The sequence below is a fragment of the Dermacentor silvarum genome, chromosome 7 (assembly GCF_013339745.2).
Source record: "Dermacentor silvarum isolate Dsil-2018 chromosome 7, BIME_Dsil_1.4, whole genome shotgun sequence".
Classification (NCBI taxonomy): Eukaryota; Metazoa; Arthropoda; class Arachnida; order Ixodida; family Ixodidae; genus Dermacentor; species Dermacentor silvarum.
In genome coordinates this window covers 2021162-2043567 of record NC_051160.1, presented here as the reverse complement: position 1 = coordinate 2043567, position 22406 = coordinate 2021162, and the positions used below count along the sequence as shown (strand labels likewise).

At 49.0% G+C, this 22406-nt stretch overlaps 1 protein-coding gene across 5 annotated transcripts in view; it reads left to right on the top strand.

The window, feature by feature from the left end:
- The window catches only part of LOC119457444 (uncharacterized protein DDB_G0271670-like), a 158173-nt gene extending 143770 nt beyond the window's left edge, over positions 1–14403 (top strand). For all 5 annotated transcript variants that reach the window (XM_037718995.2, XM_037718997.2, XM_049670087.1 and 2 more), the window contains one exon: positions 12257–14403. In XM_037718995.2, coding sequence (XP_037574923.1) covers positions 12257–12277 — 21 coding nt within the window. In that variant the 3' untranslated portion in view covers positions 12278–14403. The remainder of the gene's footprint in view (positions 1–12256) is intronic.
- Positions 14404–22406: the final 8003 nt, after the last annotated feature.

Genomic DNA, 22406 nt, shown 5'->3' with positions numbered 1-22406 from the left:
AGTCTACAGCAATGGAAGTGACCCACGAACCGATAACGAGATGAAGGCATTGATTCTTGAGAAACGGAGTCCGTGAGTTAAAGCTCGATTAGAGGATCACGCTTGCAAAAAAGTTCCTTGGGCACTCGGTTTTCTGGAAAGTTTTTACTCGTTGCTCGTCTTCTGCTTCTTTGTTATGCAGTTGGTGGTGTGGATCATTTCATTTAATCCTGCTGGCGCTTCAATGTCGAACAGTCGGACGGAAGACTTTTATTTGGTAACTTGCATGGAGGCTTCTGACAGGCCCCACATCCTTACAATCCAACCAAACGACCTTTTCTTCTGCTACCTCAACCTCGCTTGTAGGAAATAGGTAAACCTTCGCTAACCAACCAACCCAATCAACCAAACTTCATTCTACTGCTAGGTTTGGAGGTTTGGAGCGAAGCAAGTTTGGGAGTGGATAATGGGATTATTTTAACTGAATGAAACAGCGTTTCGGTAGTGATAGCTCCGATAGGCTTGCCAGTGCTATCTGAAGACGAGCGTACGAAGAGAGCAAAGGCCCTGCATGCGCGATTCGCAACTGCTGCTGCGAAATTGCGGGATCGACGCAACGCTGTCGCGATGGTTGCGTACAAGCAAGCACTGTTATTCTGTACCGGCTTCGAGTTTCGGTAATGAGGATGCCGGGCAGGCGTGTGCGTCATTGCTTTTAGCCTTCTGTTTTTGTTCCAGCATTTGTTCTCGCTTGCGAGGTCTGCTGTGTACGCCGCCACCTGTGCCGTGCCCGTACCAGGGGCGCAGAGGTCGCTCGACGCACAGCTCGGCTACGGTAATGCGTGCATACTGTATATACACGTACGCGCGCACACACAGGCGTCGCTCACTCCCATATGTACGCGTTGCTGTTGTTTGTGTGTTGTTTCTTCTATAGCGCGTGATGGGGGGGTGTCCCTCGCGCACCTACGTATACCTACATGTGGAAGTCAGCGATGCGGGCGTTTCTCGTCAACGGAGTCGGGAACACCCGAGTACCGCGCTGCATACGCTTGCGCCCTGCGCCGTTTGTCACCGTCGGTTTGAGTCTTCGACCTTCGCCGATGCGGATAAGGGCAGGAATGTGCGCGCGCGATATTTCATGTCTCGCTGCTACGAAGGCTTCTGCTGCTGGCGGCGGCGGCGCGTTCTCTCCTGCGTGCTCGTGCGAGCATGCGTCAGCGTGTACCTAGCTTCTACAGCAGAGAGACAGCGGCGCTGCGATGTTGTGGCCGCCGTCGTAACCGAGTTGTCGACTTGCGTCAGCGCACACAGTTCGCAGTTTGTTTAGTCATTGCACGAGACACTATTCTGCAATCACGCATTTGACGAGGGTGCGTGGAAGTTACATTGGCTGTGTAAAACTGCCTGAGTGCCTGTCGAGCGCGGCTGCACCAAATACGTAGCTACCTCGCGTGGTGGGCGCCTGCTGCATGGGTAAATTTCCCGGGTCCGTTGACTCGGCGCGTTGTTCGCAACAGCGGCCGATGCGGATGTAGGCGCGAACGAAACGAAATTAATAAGACAGGGTAGACGATAGGAAGAACAAGTTGGCATTCACAGGAGCGGGAGAGTGTCCCGACCGACGGCGCGCAAGGCGTCTCTTCCTTCGAGGCGCGAGCTTTTCTCTCTCTCTCTCTCTCTCGTCGCGAAAATGAACGAGGCGGTGCTAGCGGCCGCGACTGGGTTCGCGACCTGCCCCCCCCCCTTCCCTTTGCTGCAGAAGGGACTGGGACTGCAGCGGCCGCGACGAGATCAAGCCGGCGAATTCGTGTCGCGAGTGCGTGTGTGTCTGTTTGTCGAAAGGGGATGGGATTTTTGGTCCCGCGAGGACGCCAACGTCTATTTCGTCTTCTTCTTCTTCCTCCTCGTCGTCTCTGCCTGCGCGTGTCGCCCACGACGACATCGGCGTGCCTCTGCTGTTTCTACGTGCTTGTCAATTGTTGGACGTCGTCGTCGTCCCAGCAAACGAGGACAAACTGGGAGCGGTGCTTCTTCCACCACCGTCGCCGCGGCGATGATGCCTCGCGAAGGAGCGACGGTGGCGCGCGATATTAATGGGGCCGCCGGGGCTCTCCGCCACCATGCGCCTCTCGCTTGCTGCTGCTTTTCCATCTTCTTCCTCCTCTTCGCGTCGCTCGAGCCTTCTTTGTGTGCGTCTGCTGTTTTTTTTTTTTTTTTTTTTTCTTCGCTCGCCGGCCGCGATGACATGTTGCCCTGCAACGGGCTTGAGGAGACGTCGTCTTTCTTGCCAACCCCCCTCTTCCTCCTCTTCGCTTTCTCCTTGTTGGCTGGCTGGCTGGCATGCAGCAGTGGCCAGAGACCTTGCAGGCCTCTTTTGTTCTCTTTGTCGCAGTTTGCGACCGGAGTGCGTGTGCGTGCGTGCGTCGTAGTGCGAATAGCCCTGCGCGTTTCGTCCCTTTGCGTGGACATGCATCGGGGTGGGAACATATATATATATATATATATACGTAAACGTTTTTCCGACAGCGAATGGATGTGGCGCATGTTAGGAAAAGTGCTTGATATGCGGAATGGCATGGGCAGCGTTGAAGGCGGCGTTGGTACATTTGACTAAAGATTTGTACTCCCCTGGAGATGCTGATCAAAAATTCCTCGATAAAGCAGTTTTCCTCCTCCCCCCCCCCCCTCCCTATGAGTTACATGTAACTTGGCATTGCAAACTTTCCAGTGCACTCGTCAATTGGTTTGTGCGTCTGCACTACGAATCAATTCGCTTAGTTTCGGGGAACCTGTGGCCCGTATACTTTTACTCACGGGTGTACATTACGGTCTGCTGTTAAAGGGAACATTCGCATTTGCCGGGTAGAAGTGACTGATGTAGTCAATTAGACGGTACGCATTAATACGTTAAGATAGTCTGTGGATCTGTATACCATATCTGTTCTAATCTATTGCAGAATAGTTTGTTACCCTTAAAAGGCTACTGTAAGTCATTACCAGCAATCAACCATGCGGGCCCAGTGTACGTACTAAAGAACCGCAGAAAAATGGTTAACGCAGCTGTTGGTTATTGGGGATGTGGGCCTGTGCCTGGGGTGCCGGGCTTTCAGCTGCGTTATAGCCCTGATAACGCGTCAGAGCGTTTTAATTGGGCTCTGTTGCATTACGTAATATAACATGAAACCGATGCAACGTTCGGAGCAAATGTTTCAGTTTATTTTGCCTCAATTGTTTACATTGTTTGGACACAAGACAAACTAACAGCTGAGGTGTTGGGTGCGGAAATGTGCCAGTATTACGTCGGAGATACGTAGCCAGCCGGTTTCGAACTGACAGCCACATTATGGTATAGCTGATATCGATTCAGTATGCTCAGTAAGCGGGTGATTTGGATCAGATCCCAACCGCATTCTTTGAAAGCACCTGAAGAATCCGCAATTGTTCAAAACTCAAGCTCTGCGGTGGTGCCTGTCATTGCCTGCAATGCATCTTTGAAACGTCAATCCCACCAAAAAAACATTCAATGGTCACTGACGACAAATGTTAGAACAGTTTATGCTAATAAAGTATGACTCAAAAGCTATACTATCGGTAATTTCGCAGTAATCGGTTGATTATTTAAGATACAATGAGTACATTTTCCCAGTTTCGCGCAGAACCACCAACGCCGGTAGGTGACGTTGCGGACTTCAAAGTATATTTTTCGCATTTATGCCGTCGTGACCCTGATATCCTTAAAGTATAAACCGCATTCACGCGATCTTGCGCGCGACAGCGACAAGCGACGCGATGGAGATGGCTGTCGCGGTCGCTCGTCGCCTACAAGTCGCACCGCATGCGAGCGACGACTTCGAGCGAGGTCTCCCCGGTGTTGCCGGTATGAGGGCAGCAAATACTCGCCGAAACTGGCGTGACGCTTGCTTTATTAATTTAAGTTGATGTGTTTTAGAGTAAAGAGCAGCATAAATATTTCTAAAGGTCTTGCACTACGTTATTATCCTTGCACGTATCAAGATCTAGTCGTTTGCTCATTCCGTGCGACAATCGGTAGTACTTGACTGATGTATATCCAGTTCCGGCTTCGCGCTATTGGCTAGTCGCTTATAGCACTCCCGGGCGACGAGCGACGAATTCTAGATTTCTAGAACCGAGCGATTGAGCGAAAAGACCAAGCGATCTGTTCGCGCGACGGCCCGTTTCGTCGCTCGAAGCCGTCGCTCGTCGCCGTCGCGCACAAAATCGCGTGAATGCGGTTTGGGCTTAAGGCTTGCTAAGTTTAGCCTTCGGCTTTTTGAGAATGCAATGTAGTCCATCATTAGCGGTAAACAAAAAATAACCAGGCCCGAGTAGCCGCCGTCAGTCAACGACGTCACGGCGTCCTCCATGGTACGAAAACCAAGGCGGCGTCTTTCCTTTTTGTGGCATTTCTGGCCTGCTAAGCATCTCGCTATGGTACTGTCGAAGGGTAATTTAGTTATATAGCTCAAATTGGTCTTCTCTTTAGCGTTCTTTCAGTTGCTCAATGCAGAGCCCGTTTCTGATTACGCAGTCAGCGGCGAAGGCTACACTCGTTATGTTAGCTGTTTTTTAAGGGCGTCGAGAATTCGTCATTTGCGTATCTGTCTCACGGCCATGTCTGTCTCAAGTAAGGGAGTGTTGAAACCGGCGAGCGTTCCTTTAAAGCACTTCGGCGGCGCGATGAGGTCGACCCGAGTGGGTAGCATTCAGATGAATCTGCAGATTGATACTTGTTGACACCGAAGCGCGCGCTTTCGAAGGCTGCGAGCGCGCCTACTTGCCCGTCTAGTAGTATAGTAAATGTCAAGCACGAGGCACCAGAATGAACAAGCATGTTCGACGAAGCGTGTACGGCGAAAAGCCGGGGTCGGCCTCGTTCGGGATTGTTTTCATCTCAAGCGCGTACGCTGAAAGTTCAGTGTGACCTCCAGCCAACTGACGCCGATGGTTTCCGCAGGCGTGTACGGAAACGACGCGGCGACGCCCGCTCTGAGAGACGTCACGACGATTCGGCGACATACTACGACGTGTGTATGTCGTCTCGCATTGAAGCATTGCCTGCTCGCGAGGGACGAAAGGACTGGCTGCTGTGACGCGTTGGCGGCGGAGTCGATGCTTATCTGGATGATGCCGACAGTTTCCTACAAAAGTTACTAGAGCGAAATGTGGCGCGTAAAAGCTGCGCATAAAAGAGACTTTCCGTTATGACCGGTTATACAATAAAAAAGAGAAAACGCCGCAAATTATTCTCAGAATTTCGCGAACGGTCTGCTTTACCACCAGTTGCTGGGGCTATCTCGTTCACAACTTTCTTTGGTCATTTCTTGTCCGATCATATTTCTTTTTCTTCATACGGTGTCGTGCCTCTTTACACCACGAGAAAGTTTGATTCGCATGCTTTGCCCAGGAAGGGTTCTTTTGCCAGCTGCTTGCAAGTGCAGAGTATTGCGATGAATGAAGGTCCATTTAGTTTCCAAGAATGTGCGAGATGGCGACAAATTAGTGCAGATTCTTTCCTATTCAATTTAAATACGTAAGGCTCCAAGGAATATTGGAATAGGCCGTTATGTATGTACGTGTGTGTCTGGGCTCGTGTAAGTCCTTGTTAATTTTGTTGTGATATATTAGTCATGTAAGCGTCCACGTTCTTAGCCTGCAGTTGGCCTTGAGATGTTTCTTCATAGAGCATTCGCCAGTCTAGTTTTTATTTCACGTATTCGTTGCAATAAACCGTTTACATTGAATTCTCAGCATATTGGGTTAGGCGTTGTAGGCACGTTCTTGGAATTAGCCTCCGTATATCTAAGTATTTGCTCAGTATGAGACAATTTCTACTGACTTGGAATTATGCGCTTGAAGGCATGTATTTGCTGCACTGAGGACAAGGTGCCGTTTGTTAGTTCGTCTATTCGCTCTTTCTTTTTGTTTTATTTATTATGTATTTATTTATCCTGTAGAGAAAAGAATCGGCCGCCGGCACATTTGTAGGTGTTACACAGATGGGGGTACATATAAGCCGATTGCTGATATAGACGACTGCTGTCCTGTGTGTGAGCTATCCAGCAAGACAGCAGCAGCAGTAGCCAAGGTCAGGGAAGTTATCGCGTGCTCTTTCCATGTCTTATAGCTTCGCTTTCGCTTTAAGACATGGACACATGTTTACCCAGCCAGCGCTTCAGGCCTTCCGACTTAATGGCGCTGAGCTGAATGCGGCTTGTGTTTCGAAACCTCATCGCTCTTTTTTTCTAGGATGTTACGAATAAACAGTTTCTGCTTTGAAGCGCAACCCGTTAGCTATCGTCTTTCTTCGAAAGAAGAACCGTTCGCGTTTCAAGCACAATAATCTTATAGCAAGAAAATGTATATATTTTTATTGGTCTAACATATGTGTGAAGGTTAACCTTATGATTGTTACATGACCGAGCCATTGTCGAAAAAACCCGCCCTTTCCCAAATGTTTGTTCAATTTTCCCCGTTGGTTGATGACAACAATGTCTATGCGTTGGCTATGCTCCATAAATGAAACCTCGACCACACTATCTCGCTTGGTGACATCCGGCCTCGCTATAATCAAACCGGTTCAGATTGAGAAAGCGCTTCCCCGGGGATTTGAATGTATTTGCTCCAATTTCAGGCCCTCCTACGCGGAGATAAGTTATCTTTATAATTTTTCATTATTGTTGTTGTTCACAAACAGTTCACTTGGAACGAGCAGGTGTCATGGAATTTAATGGTGTCACTTGTGGCTGCTGCGGAAACTTATGTGCGTCGTCATCGCCCGTCCTTAGCTTTCTCGTCTTTCCCGGCTTAAACCCAATCCTCCTCTCTCGGCAACGTTTACCATTCCTGCGTTCAGATCGTTTCGGTGGTTAACGTAACGAGAGAGAGACGGCAATTATGCATTTCGAAAGTAACTTGAAAGAGGGTGGATAGCTTCCTCTTAATTGCGTGTTTTAAGCAACACCTGCCATTTAAACTGTGATTAGCTTCGGAGCAGATGTGTCAGCAGGCCGAGTTCTGGTTTAAATAATAATAATATTCTAATAGTCTCTGTAGGCAGCGTTAGCGCAGACCAAAGTGTACCAGTCGCTGGTTTTCGGTCTTCCAATCCTGTCCCTTCGGCGCTTCTCGCAGCGAAAGTCGGCACCTTTCCAGCGGAGCCAATCTTAAAGGCTTCTGCGATGGATGTTTTCTTCTTGACGCCTGGGCGCGACATGATACATTTGGTTGGAATCGATTTCACTCGGCTTGTTTCCTTACGCCGGTTGACGCGCCGATTCGTCTCGGGCTTGGCCTGAATGTTTGCTCCTCTCGAGGGCCTTTCTGCTTGGAAGAAATCGGTCCCGGTGCGCCGCCGCCTTGAGATGTGTCGCCATCTAGTGTCACAATCGCGTACTGAGCGCGCGCGGAAATTCTCGGCAGGGAAAGGGTACGGCGCTGGCTTCCCACGGCGCTTGGCTGCCTGTATGATGGTGATTGGCGCTGAGCCGTGCTCCCTCAAGGGCTGCAGAAGATAGCGTAAACCTTTCCCTTTCCTCAAGAACCACTTACTACTATGATGGTGATAATACAAAATACATAGGATGTACTACATCATTACCGTGATGTCTGAAAGAATGTCTTAGAAAGCAAGAGGCATGCGCACCTAAATGGTATCGTGGTTTTTGTTTTCTGTATTGTTTTCCGAATTTTCTTTCCCTTGTATACTCGTATACATATAAATGCCGCCAATGAACAAAGCCGATAGTTGGAAGTTAGCGCTTGCACTCGTCTCTTTCTTTGTGCACATGTTTTAGTTCGTGCTGCTATAACCTCGTGATGCAAAACCGACTGGCCCAATCTTTTACCTTACTATGTAAATAGAACGCAGGCAATGGGCGGGTTCATGCAGTATCTACCGCTGTAACGGGTGATCGTGATATCTGGGAATATTAAAACAGTGCGTCGTATATTATTTATTTATTTATTTGATGGAAAAACGAACAGTGACGGATGGTCAGCTGTTACAGATTTCGCAGCCCTTGAGCATATTGTATGCGCGCACTTCGCTAGTGGCGGCGGCCTTTGCTGTCTCTTCTTCCCTCTTTTTGTTTCTCTCTCTCTCGGCAAGCGGGGACCACGCTTATACGCGTGTCCCTCTTGTGCGCAGCACACGCGGCAAAACGAACACACGCGCCACTGCGCGAACTGAGGCGAGAAAGCGAGCGAAACGCGCCAGCCTCCGTAACGCGGGCTGTGTATATATAGTTAGGGGCCCGTCGCGTCATCTCTCGTGCCTGCGTGCGTGCGTGTAGTGAGGGGGGGGGGGGGGGGGGGGGCTGTAAAGGTAAAAAGAACTGCCATCAAGCTAGAAGAGCGTGCTGCTATCGTGCGTGTGCCGGCCATGGCGGGAAAGAATAGCGCGCGTCGGACGCGCTCCATCTTTCCGAGCCGGCTCGGCCGAGCGGTTACGACTTAATGAGCGCCGGCAAAGCGGCCGGACACGCCGTAACAATAAAACCGGTACGTGCGCCCGTAATAGCGGCGCTGCACGCTCCTACTGCTGCTGCAGCGGCTTGGGAATATGCGTACATACGACGTGGAGTCTTCGAACGGATGTGTGGTCGTCCCTTCTTTACTGCCTGCTCTTCTCCCCTTTCATTTCTCCGTCGCCATTTTGGGCGCGGGTATTGTCACCTGCCCCCACCCTGTGTGTGTGTGTTCACGAATAATGCAGCGTTTAGATCTGGGCCACAATAAAGGAGATCTATCGGTCGGTCCTCAATATTTTGCAGCGAAGCTCGGACGTGTCCTACTACGCTTCGGCACGTTGTAGGTGGCGTCGAGCGGCCAAGGTGATGGCTAGAGGATTTCGTGCTTTTATGCCTCTGTTTGCTCTCTCTCTCTCTCTCTCTCTCTTTTTTTTTTTTTTAAAGTTTATGACCTGGTGTTTCTGGGAAAGGTGTTTCGGCATAGGTGACCATCTAAGAGTCCTACGGACGAGGAATTATCAGCAAACCTACGTTTAATTCCTTGATCTTTAACCTGAAATGATTGCACCACAATATGCTCCCTTCTTTACGACGGAACTTCACTGCAATTCGTCTGTTGATATATATGCCTCTACAGTGACTAGATTATTCGGTATGTAAAAGCTGAGCCGTTCAATTCAGCTGAATATACTTGCTGTCGACAGCGGTATAAGTTGCCACCGTAGGGGTTGAAACGGATTGCTGTGAGGCCATCTTCAAACATGAATGAAGTAAGGCTGCTTTATGTTCGACTTTGCGAGCACAGCAAACGATTGGACATGGCTGACGAAAACGTGCCCCCCCCCCCCCCCCCCTTCTTCTTGTCTTTGTTGGCGACGCTTAGTTAAGACAGCCGGTATGTCACGCCATCTTTCCAAGTTTCCTATAAATCATAGCTAAGCAATTAGTCCCTGTGGACATGCATAATCACTGCAAATCGGTTGCATCTATAACGCTGTTCTGTTGAAAATAATCAATCGTAAAATTACTCGCAAACTGGTTAAAGCCAGAAGGCCGTAGTTCAGGCAAATCTATAAACTCAGCCCATCATTGTTCCCGTGCTGGCTAAACTTAGCCATGCATGCAAGCTCTCTTGGACACTAGCGTCAGTGTCGCCTCTAGTAAGCAGCAGCAGACTTTATATGTAGCAAGAAGGGAGGTTGGCCCGATCTTGCGTGCTGTAATCTGTTACTCTGCACTGCGGAAATTCGGGGAATGAAAAATGGTCAACACAGCAGCATAAGTCTTAAGGTTAGTCCTGTGTCGTGAAAGTTGTATACCATCGCCCGCACTGTTGTTGTAGTGTATCCTGGATGAGGCCAAAGGTCAAGAATAGAGCCATTTGAAAATGGCCTCGCGTCGATGTTTTTCCACAATAAAGGCTAAATTCCGTCGCTCCTGTCTGTATTCTGAAAGGGTGGAAAGATGGGCTTGTTGTTGGCTCATGACTGTAGATACAGCGCGAGAAAGACAGCGCGGAGAAGAGTAGACTTCAAGCTGTCTGCCTGTTGGGTGGACGCTCGCCCTAGTAATTGGTGCAGTAACCTCTGTGGCGCCAGAAAACGCCGTCGTAGCTTTGGAAAATTGCCGCCGCCACTGTGGCTGCGATTGTGCGCCAAAGGGCTGCACTCGCTTGCTGCGCGCGTTTCTCGCGGAGGCCTACTTATCTCTTCGACCACCGCCGCTCAGTTTCGTATTCTGCGCCGGTTACGCAAAGCCTTCGGCGGCGGGGACGAACGGCTTCGCGCGTAAGACCTCGAAGCTTGACAGGCCGGCGCACGAAAGAGCGATCAAGCGCGAGCCGAGAAGGTCAAGAAAGCACGGACGCCCTTGGCCAAGGCGAGGGTAGGCTTTTGCAAAGGAAAGACACACGCCACAAGGAGCTCTCGAACGGCCGATCCAGCGGGTTTTTAACGAGTGGCGATAATGGGCCCAAAGCGACTCGGCATGGGGATCCGCAGTCCTAGCTGTTTCGGCGTCGCTGTATATACAGTCGAACGCCTTTATAACGGAGGCGCTTGGCGATTCCGAAATAATTCTTCTACAGGTCACTTCGTTGTAAAGGTCGCGCGCTGCACAGCTCACGATATAACCGGGACATTTCGTTATAGAGGCGTTCGTTGTACCTGTGTTCCCTGGCCAGCTTCAATCTGCCCGATTACTGCTGAGTGCAAGGTCGCAGGTTCGAGTCCCGACACCTTGGCGGCCGCATTCCCTTGGGGGCAAGATGCTAGAACGCTAGTCTACGTTAGCCCTAGGTGGACCTTGAAACAGCCGCAGATTACATATTATTATCATTATTATTAATCAGAGCTGTCCACAATGGCATCTCGCATATCTTGAGTGCTGCTTCGGGTCATGAAAATCTAGCACAGATGCTGTTTCGCGGCCAAGCAACGGCGCAGATGACGTGTAACATCACGCATTTATCGGCACTTGTTGTCGCAGTTCGTCGCTCGCTCTTTCTTGAGCTGCATCGCAAAACGTCGCACGCAGATTTTTTTTTTTTTTTTTCGTGCTGCAGGCAAGGTACTGGCCCATGCAGGAGGTCATATGTACGTCCATACCCTTTATTGTTTGTGCGGAAGGCGTTAAAAACAAACTGACCTTTAAGGTATACGCTAATTATGTAAAGCTTTGAAGGGCTCGTCTCTCAGGGATGCTGATTATCAGCTGTTGCATACCAAGTAGGCTTCATAGTGACCCCACATATATATTGCAATTGACGGTGTGGTCTGCTCCGGACCACCGTCACTTCGAGGCATGACGTGTGGCGAGTGAGCTAAATAAAACGGGGCTCTAAATACACGAGAGCAGAGAAATGACCTTGCGCGGCAACCGTCAATTTATATTAACCTTAATTGTGTTCAAAAGAGAAAGTTAGATCAGTGCTTACTGTAGAGTGAATGTTTGATTTTGCTTCGTTAATGTATTTAAAAGATTGATGCAAACGAGACGAAAAAGAAAAATGAGCCCGAAGTTTACAACGTAACTCCGCGTTATATTCATCGCAATTTTTTAAGCGTGTACATTCGGGAATATAAAGCAGAGCAGTGATCACTTTTTGTTTCTTCCAGCGGCCGTGGATATACACAGCTTCAAACTATACGCCGCTAAGCCATGACTATTTTTTTCTTACAAAATTCGCCTGAGAATTTCACATAAGAATTGTTTCGCTTTACGCTGATCACGCTTTCTGCTTTTTTTTTTTTTTTGCTGCTGTAACTCCCCCCCCCCCCCCCCCCCACTTATGTAATGCCCATCAAGGGGCCTTCAAGGATCTAATAAATGATGATGATGATGTAAGCTGTTAACTAGTACATGTTTATCAGTTATAGGGACTCTAAACGACGCATTTTACTAAATGGCGTTATGTTACGTGTTGTACGTAAAAGTTTGGTTTTCAGTTCCTTCATTCTTTCTCGCCAATTTCGTTAAATCACAGTTTGTTACCGGCAGTTGGCGTGATTTTACTTACCGAAATTCACGAGACCATTTATGCGTTCACATGAATTTGAATAGTGCAATCGCAAAGCTAAGTAGATCTTCTAAATATAACGCTTCCAAGCACTTGGTAAATGTTCACCAAGGCTGTTTTACCCTCACGTGTTTCGCGTACTGATTTGCGATGGTGGTTCCCAGTTTCCTGTCAAGTTAGATCTCTGTGCACTTAAATGTCACTGTTAAGCGAAGTGATAGCTGTTCTGTGTGCTAAGCCTTTGTTTTTCTCCTTTTTCTTCGAACAGATCAGGGTGAAGCTGTTGTGAAAGTCTTTGGAGCCAGGAACGACCGACGTGCATCTTACCAAAGCAGCATGACACAGCTTGGGAGAAGCCACTGAGCCAGAAGACAAGTGAAGACTGTGTTAAATGTGAAAGTGTTTCTGTGGACGCACAAGTTACACACTTTGAAGGAAGCTGCAAACAAGGAAAAAGAAAAGGAAGAAAAAGCTAAAGGCGACAAGGAAGGTCGTGATCTTCGAGACCCTCCGGGATATCAACATGGAAGAAGCCAGTGCTGGTGCCGGTTCGACCACGGGACACAAGTGCACACACGACACACACACATACAAAACACGCACGCAAACAGTGACGACAAAAAAGACAAAGCTTAGGACAATTTTTTACTAAGGACTTCAACAAAGTGCAAACCCATGTTTGTTTTTGTTTCTCTCTCTTGGTTTTTGTTATTGTTGTTGTTGCCGTTTCTTCCTTTTATTGACTGTCTATCCAGTTTTTCTCTGATGTCTCATATCTATCTTTGTCTCTTAAACGTTGATGTGAATGAAGCTTCGTTCATGATTTTTTTCTCTCTCAACCTTCCATTTTGCCTTCTCCTCTTGCTTTGTGTAAGTTGAAGATGATGTTTGAGGGTGTTGATGACGATGAAGAGATCAGTGGAGAGGATGCCCTCCTTGGGTGCGATGAAATGAAAAAAAAAAAAGCGAGAGAAAGAAATACGGAGAAGGAAAGGTCCACAAATTGTGTGCGTGCCGTTGTGACATACAGGAGCCCGAGTTTGATGGGAGATGGGGAAGTTGCAGAGATAGACAGCAGAGATAGAAGGCCTCGTGTAGCATTGCGATGACGTCATCTACAGGCGAGGCGTGTTTTGCAAGCTGTTCTCGTCTGGCCTTTGCAGTACCGCCGGGTGTCACTGCTTGAGACCGGATGCCGGGACATGCTTCGGGCAGAGACAGCTGTAATGCGAGTCCACTAAGATGGATGCTGATAAAGGAGTCACTGGGTCGTCGATGTGAGATTCGTCACTAGGACGTACTAGGGAATCCCCTTCCCCGTTTGATCCCCCAGTTCCCTAATTTTTTTCTCAGCGGCTGCCGTTGTCCACCTTATGCCTCTCCCACACTGTATTCTTTTGTTGCCTTCATGGACTATTTTTGTTGTTGTAGGCTCGTTAGGCTAAGCTTTGTTTTTCATTTACCTTCTCTCTCCCCCCCACACCTTGGAGACAAACCGCCACTATGGGCTGTTTTATTCCGGGCTGACTGGATTGGTTGGCCGTGTTTTGCCGCCTCCATTGTTCCGGTCTGGAAAGCGAGTCGCCTTAGCAAGTGTGTAGACGCTGTTCGTTCTTTGACCATGTCTATTTTTCTGTTGGTTCGTTTTGTGACGTCAGTGACAAAAGAAAAAAAAAAGCCTTTTTCCGCAGTGTGACGGATGCTTGGCCTTTCAGTCCCACTTCAAGCGCTTGGAGTGGGGCACTTTTTTGCTCTTGGAGAGAGAGTTTGACTTCAATATGTACCTTTTCTTGCCTTCGAAACTCAGGATGCCTCCGTTGCCAAGGCAAGACTGCTCTCTGCCTGGCACAATCCTCAAAACTAGCGGGGTTAAAAAAAAAAAAAGATTGAAGGATACACCGAGTGTTTGGACGCAGGAGATATGTGTGAGGTTGGAAGTGACACCGTCTCTGTTGCCAGCGTGCGGACCAAGAGTTGTGACGGCCAAGAGCTGGAGGATCATGGTCCGGAACGTGTTTAGTGTGCTTAGGTTTGTTTCGGCCAAAGAAAAGCGAGATAGAATGCGTCATGGAGCTGTAGATTCTTGCCTGATCGGTCCCTGAATGGTACGGGGATCAAGTCCTGTGTGTATGTCTTTACTTTTGACTTAAAAGAAAAAAAAGCCGCTACCAAGCACAAGTTGTTTCTCGAAAGAAAAAAAAAAAGGTTGCGAGACTACCTGGTGTGGACATTAATTTTTGTCTATGAATATAAATACTATAAATAAATCGCTCTATATACACACATGGAAGGAACAGCATGTATTATACTTCAGTATATGTGGGAAACGACCTATCCCCCATGTATTGCATCACCAGCCACTTTAACCCCCCCTTCCCACTCTTTTGTGAGGCATTAAATGTCTGAGAAACATGACCAGGTGTCTTGTGTCTGCTTCTTGGTCACCACCCTTTGAGGAGCAAGCGTGTGTCGTCATGCACACTGACTGCGCGGCAATTTACTTGTAATTGCACATGATATATTTTGAAATGTACAGTGCTCACGGATTGAAACGCCACAATTTAGGCCTAACCAATGCGCATTCTTTTGTTTCCACCGTCGGTAGTTTGTGTGACATCGGCGAAATCACGACTCGTACGCTTAGATCAGAGTCCGCGTCACCTTTCGTGACCAGATTCGAAGCAACATGGCATGGTACTCTCGAACAAATGCACAGGAATGTTCTACCCAAAATTTGCCTGTCGCGTTTCAATCCGTGAGCACGTACATGCAGGCCATTGAGCCATAATGGCTTCTGCAGCCAAGTCGCCTTAAGGCATAGCGCAGACCTTCCGAGATTTACAGAAAGTTTGTGGCAGCAGTAGTGGCACTGTTTGTATTTTTTCACGTATAACGCAACATTGTAGACTAGTATACAGAAATGGGTCCCGGAGTAAAATACTGAAATAGTATCTTTTTTATCAGCTGCATGGAAGGTCTTATATTAGCGATTGCAGCCACAGCAATTGGAGCAGTCCTAAAGGGAGCGCCGGGTAGGTCTACTGTGTGTGTAAGTAGAAAAAAAAAACATCACAATTATGTCGAGTAATTAGGACGACTGAAGCTGGAAAAAATCGTTAAGACTCTTAAGGGGCCTACTGCGACAAATTTAATTTTGGCTCAATTAATAAATGAGCAATATACTACTGAAGTAAGCTTGCAAAGCTTCAGGGCTGGTAGTGGTCTAATTTTCTTATTAGCACCATTTAAATGGCACCTAAGCAGACGACGCGTGCACCTGCTGGTTAGCGCTTCTAACGTAAGTTCCAGCACATCGCCTACGAGATGTTTCAGCACGCCGCGGACTGCACAGAATCTCGAAGGTCATGCCGAGGAGACGCGTTTTGAGTCGGGCGTCACTCCCGGCGAGCGTAATTGAGGTGCTTTTTGTCTTTTTTCTTTTCGCTATCAAAAATTTCGATTTTTGTGAGAAAATCCAGCTTTCTGGGACCCTGTACAATCGGCGCTCCTAGCGGCCACTGCTGGAAGCTCCCCCCTTTTCAATGAGACGGTATCATTTTTCGGTTATAAAACTTCGTGTAGGCGCAAATTCCACAAAGTACTTTAAAAGGTACGTTCTAGGAGCCGTACCGCACGTCACGAATGTAGCAGTATTAACATCCGGCCTTCAAATTCTGTTCCCCTGAGGTGTAAAGTTTAAACAATGGGAACCAATGCAAGCTACCGAAACGACTCCTCGTTTTTCAACACAAAACCGGGCCGTTTGAAAAAAACTAGACGGAAGCCTCCAAATCGCCAGAAGATGTAGTGGTATGGACGCATAGCTTTCATTTCAGCCTGTCATCATCTGTTCGCGTGAAGAATAAAAGTCGCAGTTTCGCCTGAAAGGCGGAGCATCGATTGCGATAGGAAATTCGTAGACAGCCATACCAAGTAAGGATAGTCGTTTTACCGGCCGTATAAACTTGGAAACATTCGCTTACGAACTGAATTAACAAGCATGGTGTCTGCGCGCACAGGCCAACATGAACACATGGCACTCGATGATCGCGGACAATCGCTGTCAAAACGATGGCGTGAGCAAGCGCAGAAACAGCAGCGAGCGAAATGACCTTCGTGCTGTCTCGCTTCAACGCCAACTGAGCGGAGAGAATGAGCCGTCTGGAGATCGCTTTCAAGATGCGGCGAGTGCGACTGCGTACGGCCGGGCAAGGCACGTAGTTTCTGGCGGAGTAGAAGCCGCCACCCTCCCTCCCGCGCTGTCTTCCCACTTTCCTCATCGCGCGTGAGATTGAGCCGCCATCGTCAGTTCCCCGAGCGCCCGTTCGCAAAATACTGAGTTGCTGCCCAAGCAGAACACCGCCCCACACCCTCCCTCATCCCCCCACGGCCTTCCGCGCGACGGAAGACTGCGCGTTTGCTCTCCGCTTTCCTCCCTCGCGCTCGCCAGATTAAGCCGCGACAGTCGGCTCCCCTCGCGTGCTTTCACTCGCACATAGTGCATACGGCGCGCAGCGACGATGTTATCGTGTTTGGACTTATACGGAACATCACGGCGACGGCAGAAATGCGCTTGGAGTGTCCATTTAATTGATATCGCAATAAAACACGATCCAACATGAAGTTTTCAACGCAGTTGCGTCTTTGACCGAAGTATCTTCGTACCTCGCCGCGATCCATGTGCGCCGTGGCTGAGTGGTTAATTGGTCGTGCCGCTAGTTCACGCGTAATCGCTACGGCCCGAGACCATAAGAAGACAGCAGATAATGAAGCCAAGAAAAGCATGAGGAAAGTTTTAACGCGACAGCGTTAAGGGCCCCGTGTCGCAAGATATTCGGTGTCGGCGCAGACCATCGGTTGTCGAAACATCAGTCTGAACAACAACCACGCAAGCCCTCCGCGTGGCGCAGAGGCGATAGTGCACTAATTGACTTTCTCAAAGTAAAATGCGTCAGAAAATGATAAAGTACCACTTAAACCACAACCTACAGACGTGATAGCGTCGGACTGTAATTTGAATGTACAAGAACACATAATTCTGAAACAGCGCGACAAAGGACACGTAGCACAGGACAGGTCCGCTGTCCTGTGTCGCGCTGTTTCTGTATTTTTTTAATGATGAACCAACCAGCCCCTTTGAACACATAATTCTGTTATGCAGAAACTCAAACACAAACCCCTTTTCCAGCGTTTCTACCATTCATAAAGCGGCGCGGCCCGCTCGGTTCCGTGCAACACCATCTAGATGACGCTCGCCTCCGCGCAGCGATAGGGAGCCTACACGCAACGACGGAGCGCGAAGGTGGAGGGAAAAAAAAGAAAGCTGCGGTTGCCGGGAAGCGTGAGAAGCAGTCAGGGATCTTTGAATGCTATCGTGTTCCTCTCTTAAAGGCGAAGCTTAATCGTCCTCCAAATTTTCATAATATAATGGAGGGTTTGGTATAAGCACTCTACTACTAAAGACAGACGTAGCAAGTTAACCAGTAATGGCGGAACCAACGCAAAGCTTCCACTGCTGAATCGTCGTCTTCCTGCATGAGCAAGCACACACTGCTTCAGCGAGTACAGTACAGGTCTTCATGACATGTACCCCCGGAAAAGAACCATCCTGGCGACTTATGCGCAGAGCACGACTGCAGAGTCATAGTAAGGATTTTAGCTGGTCTATATGCACAATCTCACGCTTTCAACGTCGTCGACCAGAAGGCTCAAGCGGCTCGACGACGTAGTTCACGGGCGATGTTTGCTTGACCACACGGTACGGACCGTGGTACTTCGAAACAGGTTTCGTCGACTGAGTGGGGCTAGCTGAATGAATTCAGAGCCACACAAGTCAGTCGGGAGTATACGACGCTGAAGGCTTCGAGACGTCTCGGTAGGGTTTTTGTCGCTGCTGATCAGCAGTGGTAAGGGACCGGGCAATCTGGCGGCACGCTTCAGCGCGTTTAGCAGCTTTGCAAACTGTCGTCGACTCACATCACGGTGGCAAGGAAGTATGGTGTTCAGCGTGCAGGAGGGCTCGTGTAAATATAGCGAAAAGTAAGGAGATAATACCGTCGAGGTCTGTATTGACCCTTTTCGCGAAGTAGTTTGCTCTAGAGGAACGAGATGGCGCTTTCGGAGGCGCATCATAAGTTGCCTCAGAGAATGCGCACGAATACGAGACCAGTACTGCTTCTGCCCTGCTAGTGTGCGATTAGCTTACGGAAATGCAACTGGGTGTTTGCTAATGCACTGTGCCCAATTCATGCTGCAAAATGTGTAACGATAAAGAGAAGCCGTGTGCGGTAGTTAGCTGCAAAAATAGTGATTCGCATATAAAGAATGCGAATATATAACATATAAAGAGCGGAATCAACCTGTGTCGCCGCTGCTACATAAGGACTGCCTGTGTTGAAGCATAACTGCGAGTCGACCTAGTTGGAACAGATTCATTTTCTTAAATTTCTGTGCGCAAACAAACAGGGACGAAGAAAAGGAGACACAAGGACGAGCGCTCCTTTTCTTCGTCCCTGTTTGTTTGCGCACAGAAATTTAAGAAAACTGCCTGTGTTGCCGGCCCTTCGCGATGCACGGCTTTCCTCGAGGATAAAGAAAGATAATTCATCCGCCAGCGCTGTATAGCTAACCTCCAAAGAAAGGACCAACTCTGAAACGTCGGCGCTTAAGAGTGAGTACCGCTCGTTACAAAAGGAAGTAGCGCCACTTACTGGCATAGTAAGTTTCTCGCGCGTTATCTACACACATCTACCCCTACTCGCACGCAAACGTACGCCCACCCTATCGCCAACGTATCAGTAATAAGTGAATGGGCGCTCACTTGAATCAATGTGCCGATGCTGAGTGACGGCGACTACACCGACAAGGCACGATTGTTGGAAGCTGAACGTTTGGTAACAGTTCAAAGAATAAGCGAGGGTCTAGCGATAATACGTCTTTCCTACAAGCTATCGCAAAGTGCACAACATTTGTATTCCAAGTTTTGTGCGCAGCAAGAACAAATCTATCGCAGCAGAGCACACCCGCGAGCGATTAGGCTGAAAATAAACAATCAGATAGTGGCCGCACCGAGGAACCGAGGAACTTTACTGAGTCAGAAACATGATAAAGTTGCCAAATGTTTGCCAAATAGAGCAGCACACTGATCCCGATTTATTTCATAAGCGGAAATTTTGGGCAGCTTGGAATACATTTGTAGCCCCGAGTATGGTGCACGCACCGTATACGCTGCTCGTGCCGCTTGGACAAGGCGTAATGAGTTCTGAAAGCATTTACATGCCCTCTAAAGATGTGGCCAAAGCTTCGTGTCGTCCACACAGTCACCACACCGTCACCGAAACGGAGGTTTGCTGCGCCGCACCGGCGTGACGCGCTTGCATTGTAAACACGAAGGCAACGGAGGCAGCTCATGGTAAGCAATGTACGCGTGACCACGTGATTAAACATGGCAGCGCCCATGGGAGCGCCGGGAAAAGGGTCAATTGATAGCTTTCACGTGACGTCAGGCACCCACCTTATCGCCGTGTCGGGGCACCAACAAGCCGACTACGAGCACTTCCCTCCAATCTATTTTATTGAAAGATTTCACGTGACGTTACATACCCAGCTTATCATCGTGTCAGTGCACCAACATGGCGGCTACAATGACGTCAGTGCAAGCCATCTATAGCAGTATTATGGGCGTGCGTCACAAAGGCAAGGACACGGACCCAGTCGGAGTGATCAGAAGTGACGTACATTGCCAGCATATCGCTCAATGTTCGGTTAAATCGTTGTGTCATACTATCTAGCGGTTCTAGTTTGAGGTGGTACGTAGGCCGTTGTCTGGTGAACGACGTTGCATTCCTCTAGAATTGCTTCGACGATGTCCGACAGCGATATAGGTCATCATGGCTAAACGGCTCACGTGGTGCGCCGTGCCATAGAATGAAGTGGCGCGAAATGAGAGGCAACGTCACTAGCCGATACAGATAGCAATGGTGAAGTCTGCGTATTGCGTGAGGCGATCGATGGCAACAATTATCTATCGGTTGCCAGGAGTGATGGGAAGGGAGGAGGAGGAGGAGGAGAGAAAGAGAAGGCAGGGGTGTTAACCAGAAATGCGTCTGGTTGGCTACCCTACTCTGGGGGACGGCAAAGAGGGAATAGAAAGATGAGATAGAGAGAGGAGGGGGGAGGGAGAGGATCCATAAAAATCAACGCGGACGAAGGTGCGTGCAGGACAAGGCAGCGGATGTAAAGGAGTGTGGAAACGGAAGCGGGATTCTTGCGGTGCTGGAAAACGACGCAAGAACGGACGTAGCGGAGGACGTAGTGGTACATTCCCTGCCAATAGTGTCGGAGGCGGGTCTTCAACACTGCGGCATGTGCGCACTGTGAGTCAGCGTGGTAGGAGACGCACATGTCTGAGCATAAATGGCGCGGAATAACAGAGAGCCATTCGCGTCCGTTGGAGAGATAGTTGCTTTGGTAGAGCAAACCGTCGCGCAGAATGGAATGATGCACAATTGATGGTGCATTTCTCGAGTGACGGCAGGCGACATTGGTTCGTGCAACGATTACAGACGTGAGCAGCCTTGTCTAGAACGCGGGAACGGCGCAGCAACTACCCTGAGACATCGCTGGATGGCTTTGGAGGCCCCGGAAGCCATCGTTACCGCGTTGTAGACAAGGCTGCTCACGTCTGTACATAAGGGAAGCGATCTAGTGATCCTTCAGTTGCTCCAAGGGCATGTTGGTGACAGCGATTGAAGACGCATCGCAGAGGGACACCGATGGGAACACGGCGCCAGATGGGAGAGGAGAGTGGGACAGAGCGTCTGCATCAGAATGCCTGCGTGGAGAGTTGTAAAGGACGCGAAGGTCGTATTTCTGAAGCCGGTGTGTCAAGCGAGTGACCCGACCGGATGGATCTTTCAAAGAGGGGAGCCAACGTAACGAACAGTGGTCTGTAACCACGTCGAACGGGTCGCCGTAAAGGCAAGGGCGGAACTTCGCTATGGTCCATATTGTCACTAGCAGTGACGGCGAAGGAAACAGTCGCAAAACTGTGAATGACGAAATGGACTTGGGCGAACCTGTGCCCACAAAAGCAAGTTGCACTCGTAGCACAACGATAGCGGCCAACACAGTCGGTGATTGTCGAAATCTGATCAGCGGCTCGGCTTTTATACATGAGTCATCGAAGGTTCCTGAGTAATCTCTAGTGCCCGCGTACTGACACGTGTACTTATTTATCCTTCACCAGTGACCACTTTTCACCGGCTAACAAATGCTAAACGTTATCGCTCGGCGCAGGACGCGCCTGCATGTATCGGAAGTTTCTCGAACGTTTTCGATGCTTTAATTTATTCGTTGTCTGTTGTCACCGACACTGATGTAATCTGATTGTATGAATGACGCGAATTATCTGGTACTTTCTGGAAGACACGCGCGCACCAGGGATTACTGTGGAACCTTCGATGACTCATGTATAAAAGCCGACGCGTTTCCGCATCGATAACGCTCGAGAAATTTCCCATACATGCAGGCGCGTCCTGCGCCGAGCGATAACGTTTAACATTTGTTAGCCGGTCACCGGTAAAAGATAAACAAATACACGTGTCAGTTTGAGAATGTAGTGGAGTGACAACCAGATGAAGAGCTAACCCACTGAACACATTAGTCTATAAGGCGTCTTCAAGACGTCTTGACAAAATCAGCAAAACGTCCTCAGACATTCATAAGATAACTTTCAAGACGTCTAGAAGGTGTCTTGAACTAAACTTCCTCAGCACGTCATGCACACGACTTCCTAAAGACGTCTTGAACGAGACGTCCTCAAGGTGTCCTGCACAAGGCTTCCTCAGGACGTCATGAACAAGGCATCCTCAGGACGTTATGAGCAAGACGGCCTCAAGACGTTCTGAGCAAGACGGCCTCAAGACGTTTTGAACAAGGCGTCCACAGGACGTCTTGGTAGGATATCAAGGACTTATTTAAGACATCTTGCCAAAACTTTGTCGGATGGCTTCAAATGTCTTGTAGCCGCCCTTAGGACCGTCTAATCCACCACCAAGTTTGGGATATCAGACGTTTTGCAAAACATCTGGTAGACGTCTTAAAAACGGCTAGAAGACGTCTTGCAAGACATCTTGGGAACGTTTTATAAACGGCTACGAAACGTTCCACAAGACGTTTTCAGGTTGTCTTGAGAACGTTTTTAAATGCTTTAAACATCTACTGGGAAACTAGGCCATGACCTTTTCTAGTTGCTCTTCTAGGCGCCATAATCATAATCAACGCGGACGAAGGGGCGTGCAGGACAAGGCAGCGGATGTAAAGGAGTGTGGAAACGGAAGCGGGATTCTTGCGGTGCTGGAAAACGACGCAAGAACGGACGTAGCGGAGGACGTAGTGGTACATTCCCTGCCAATAGT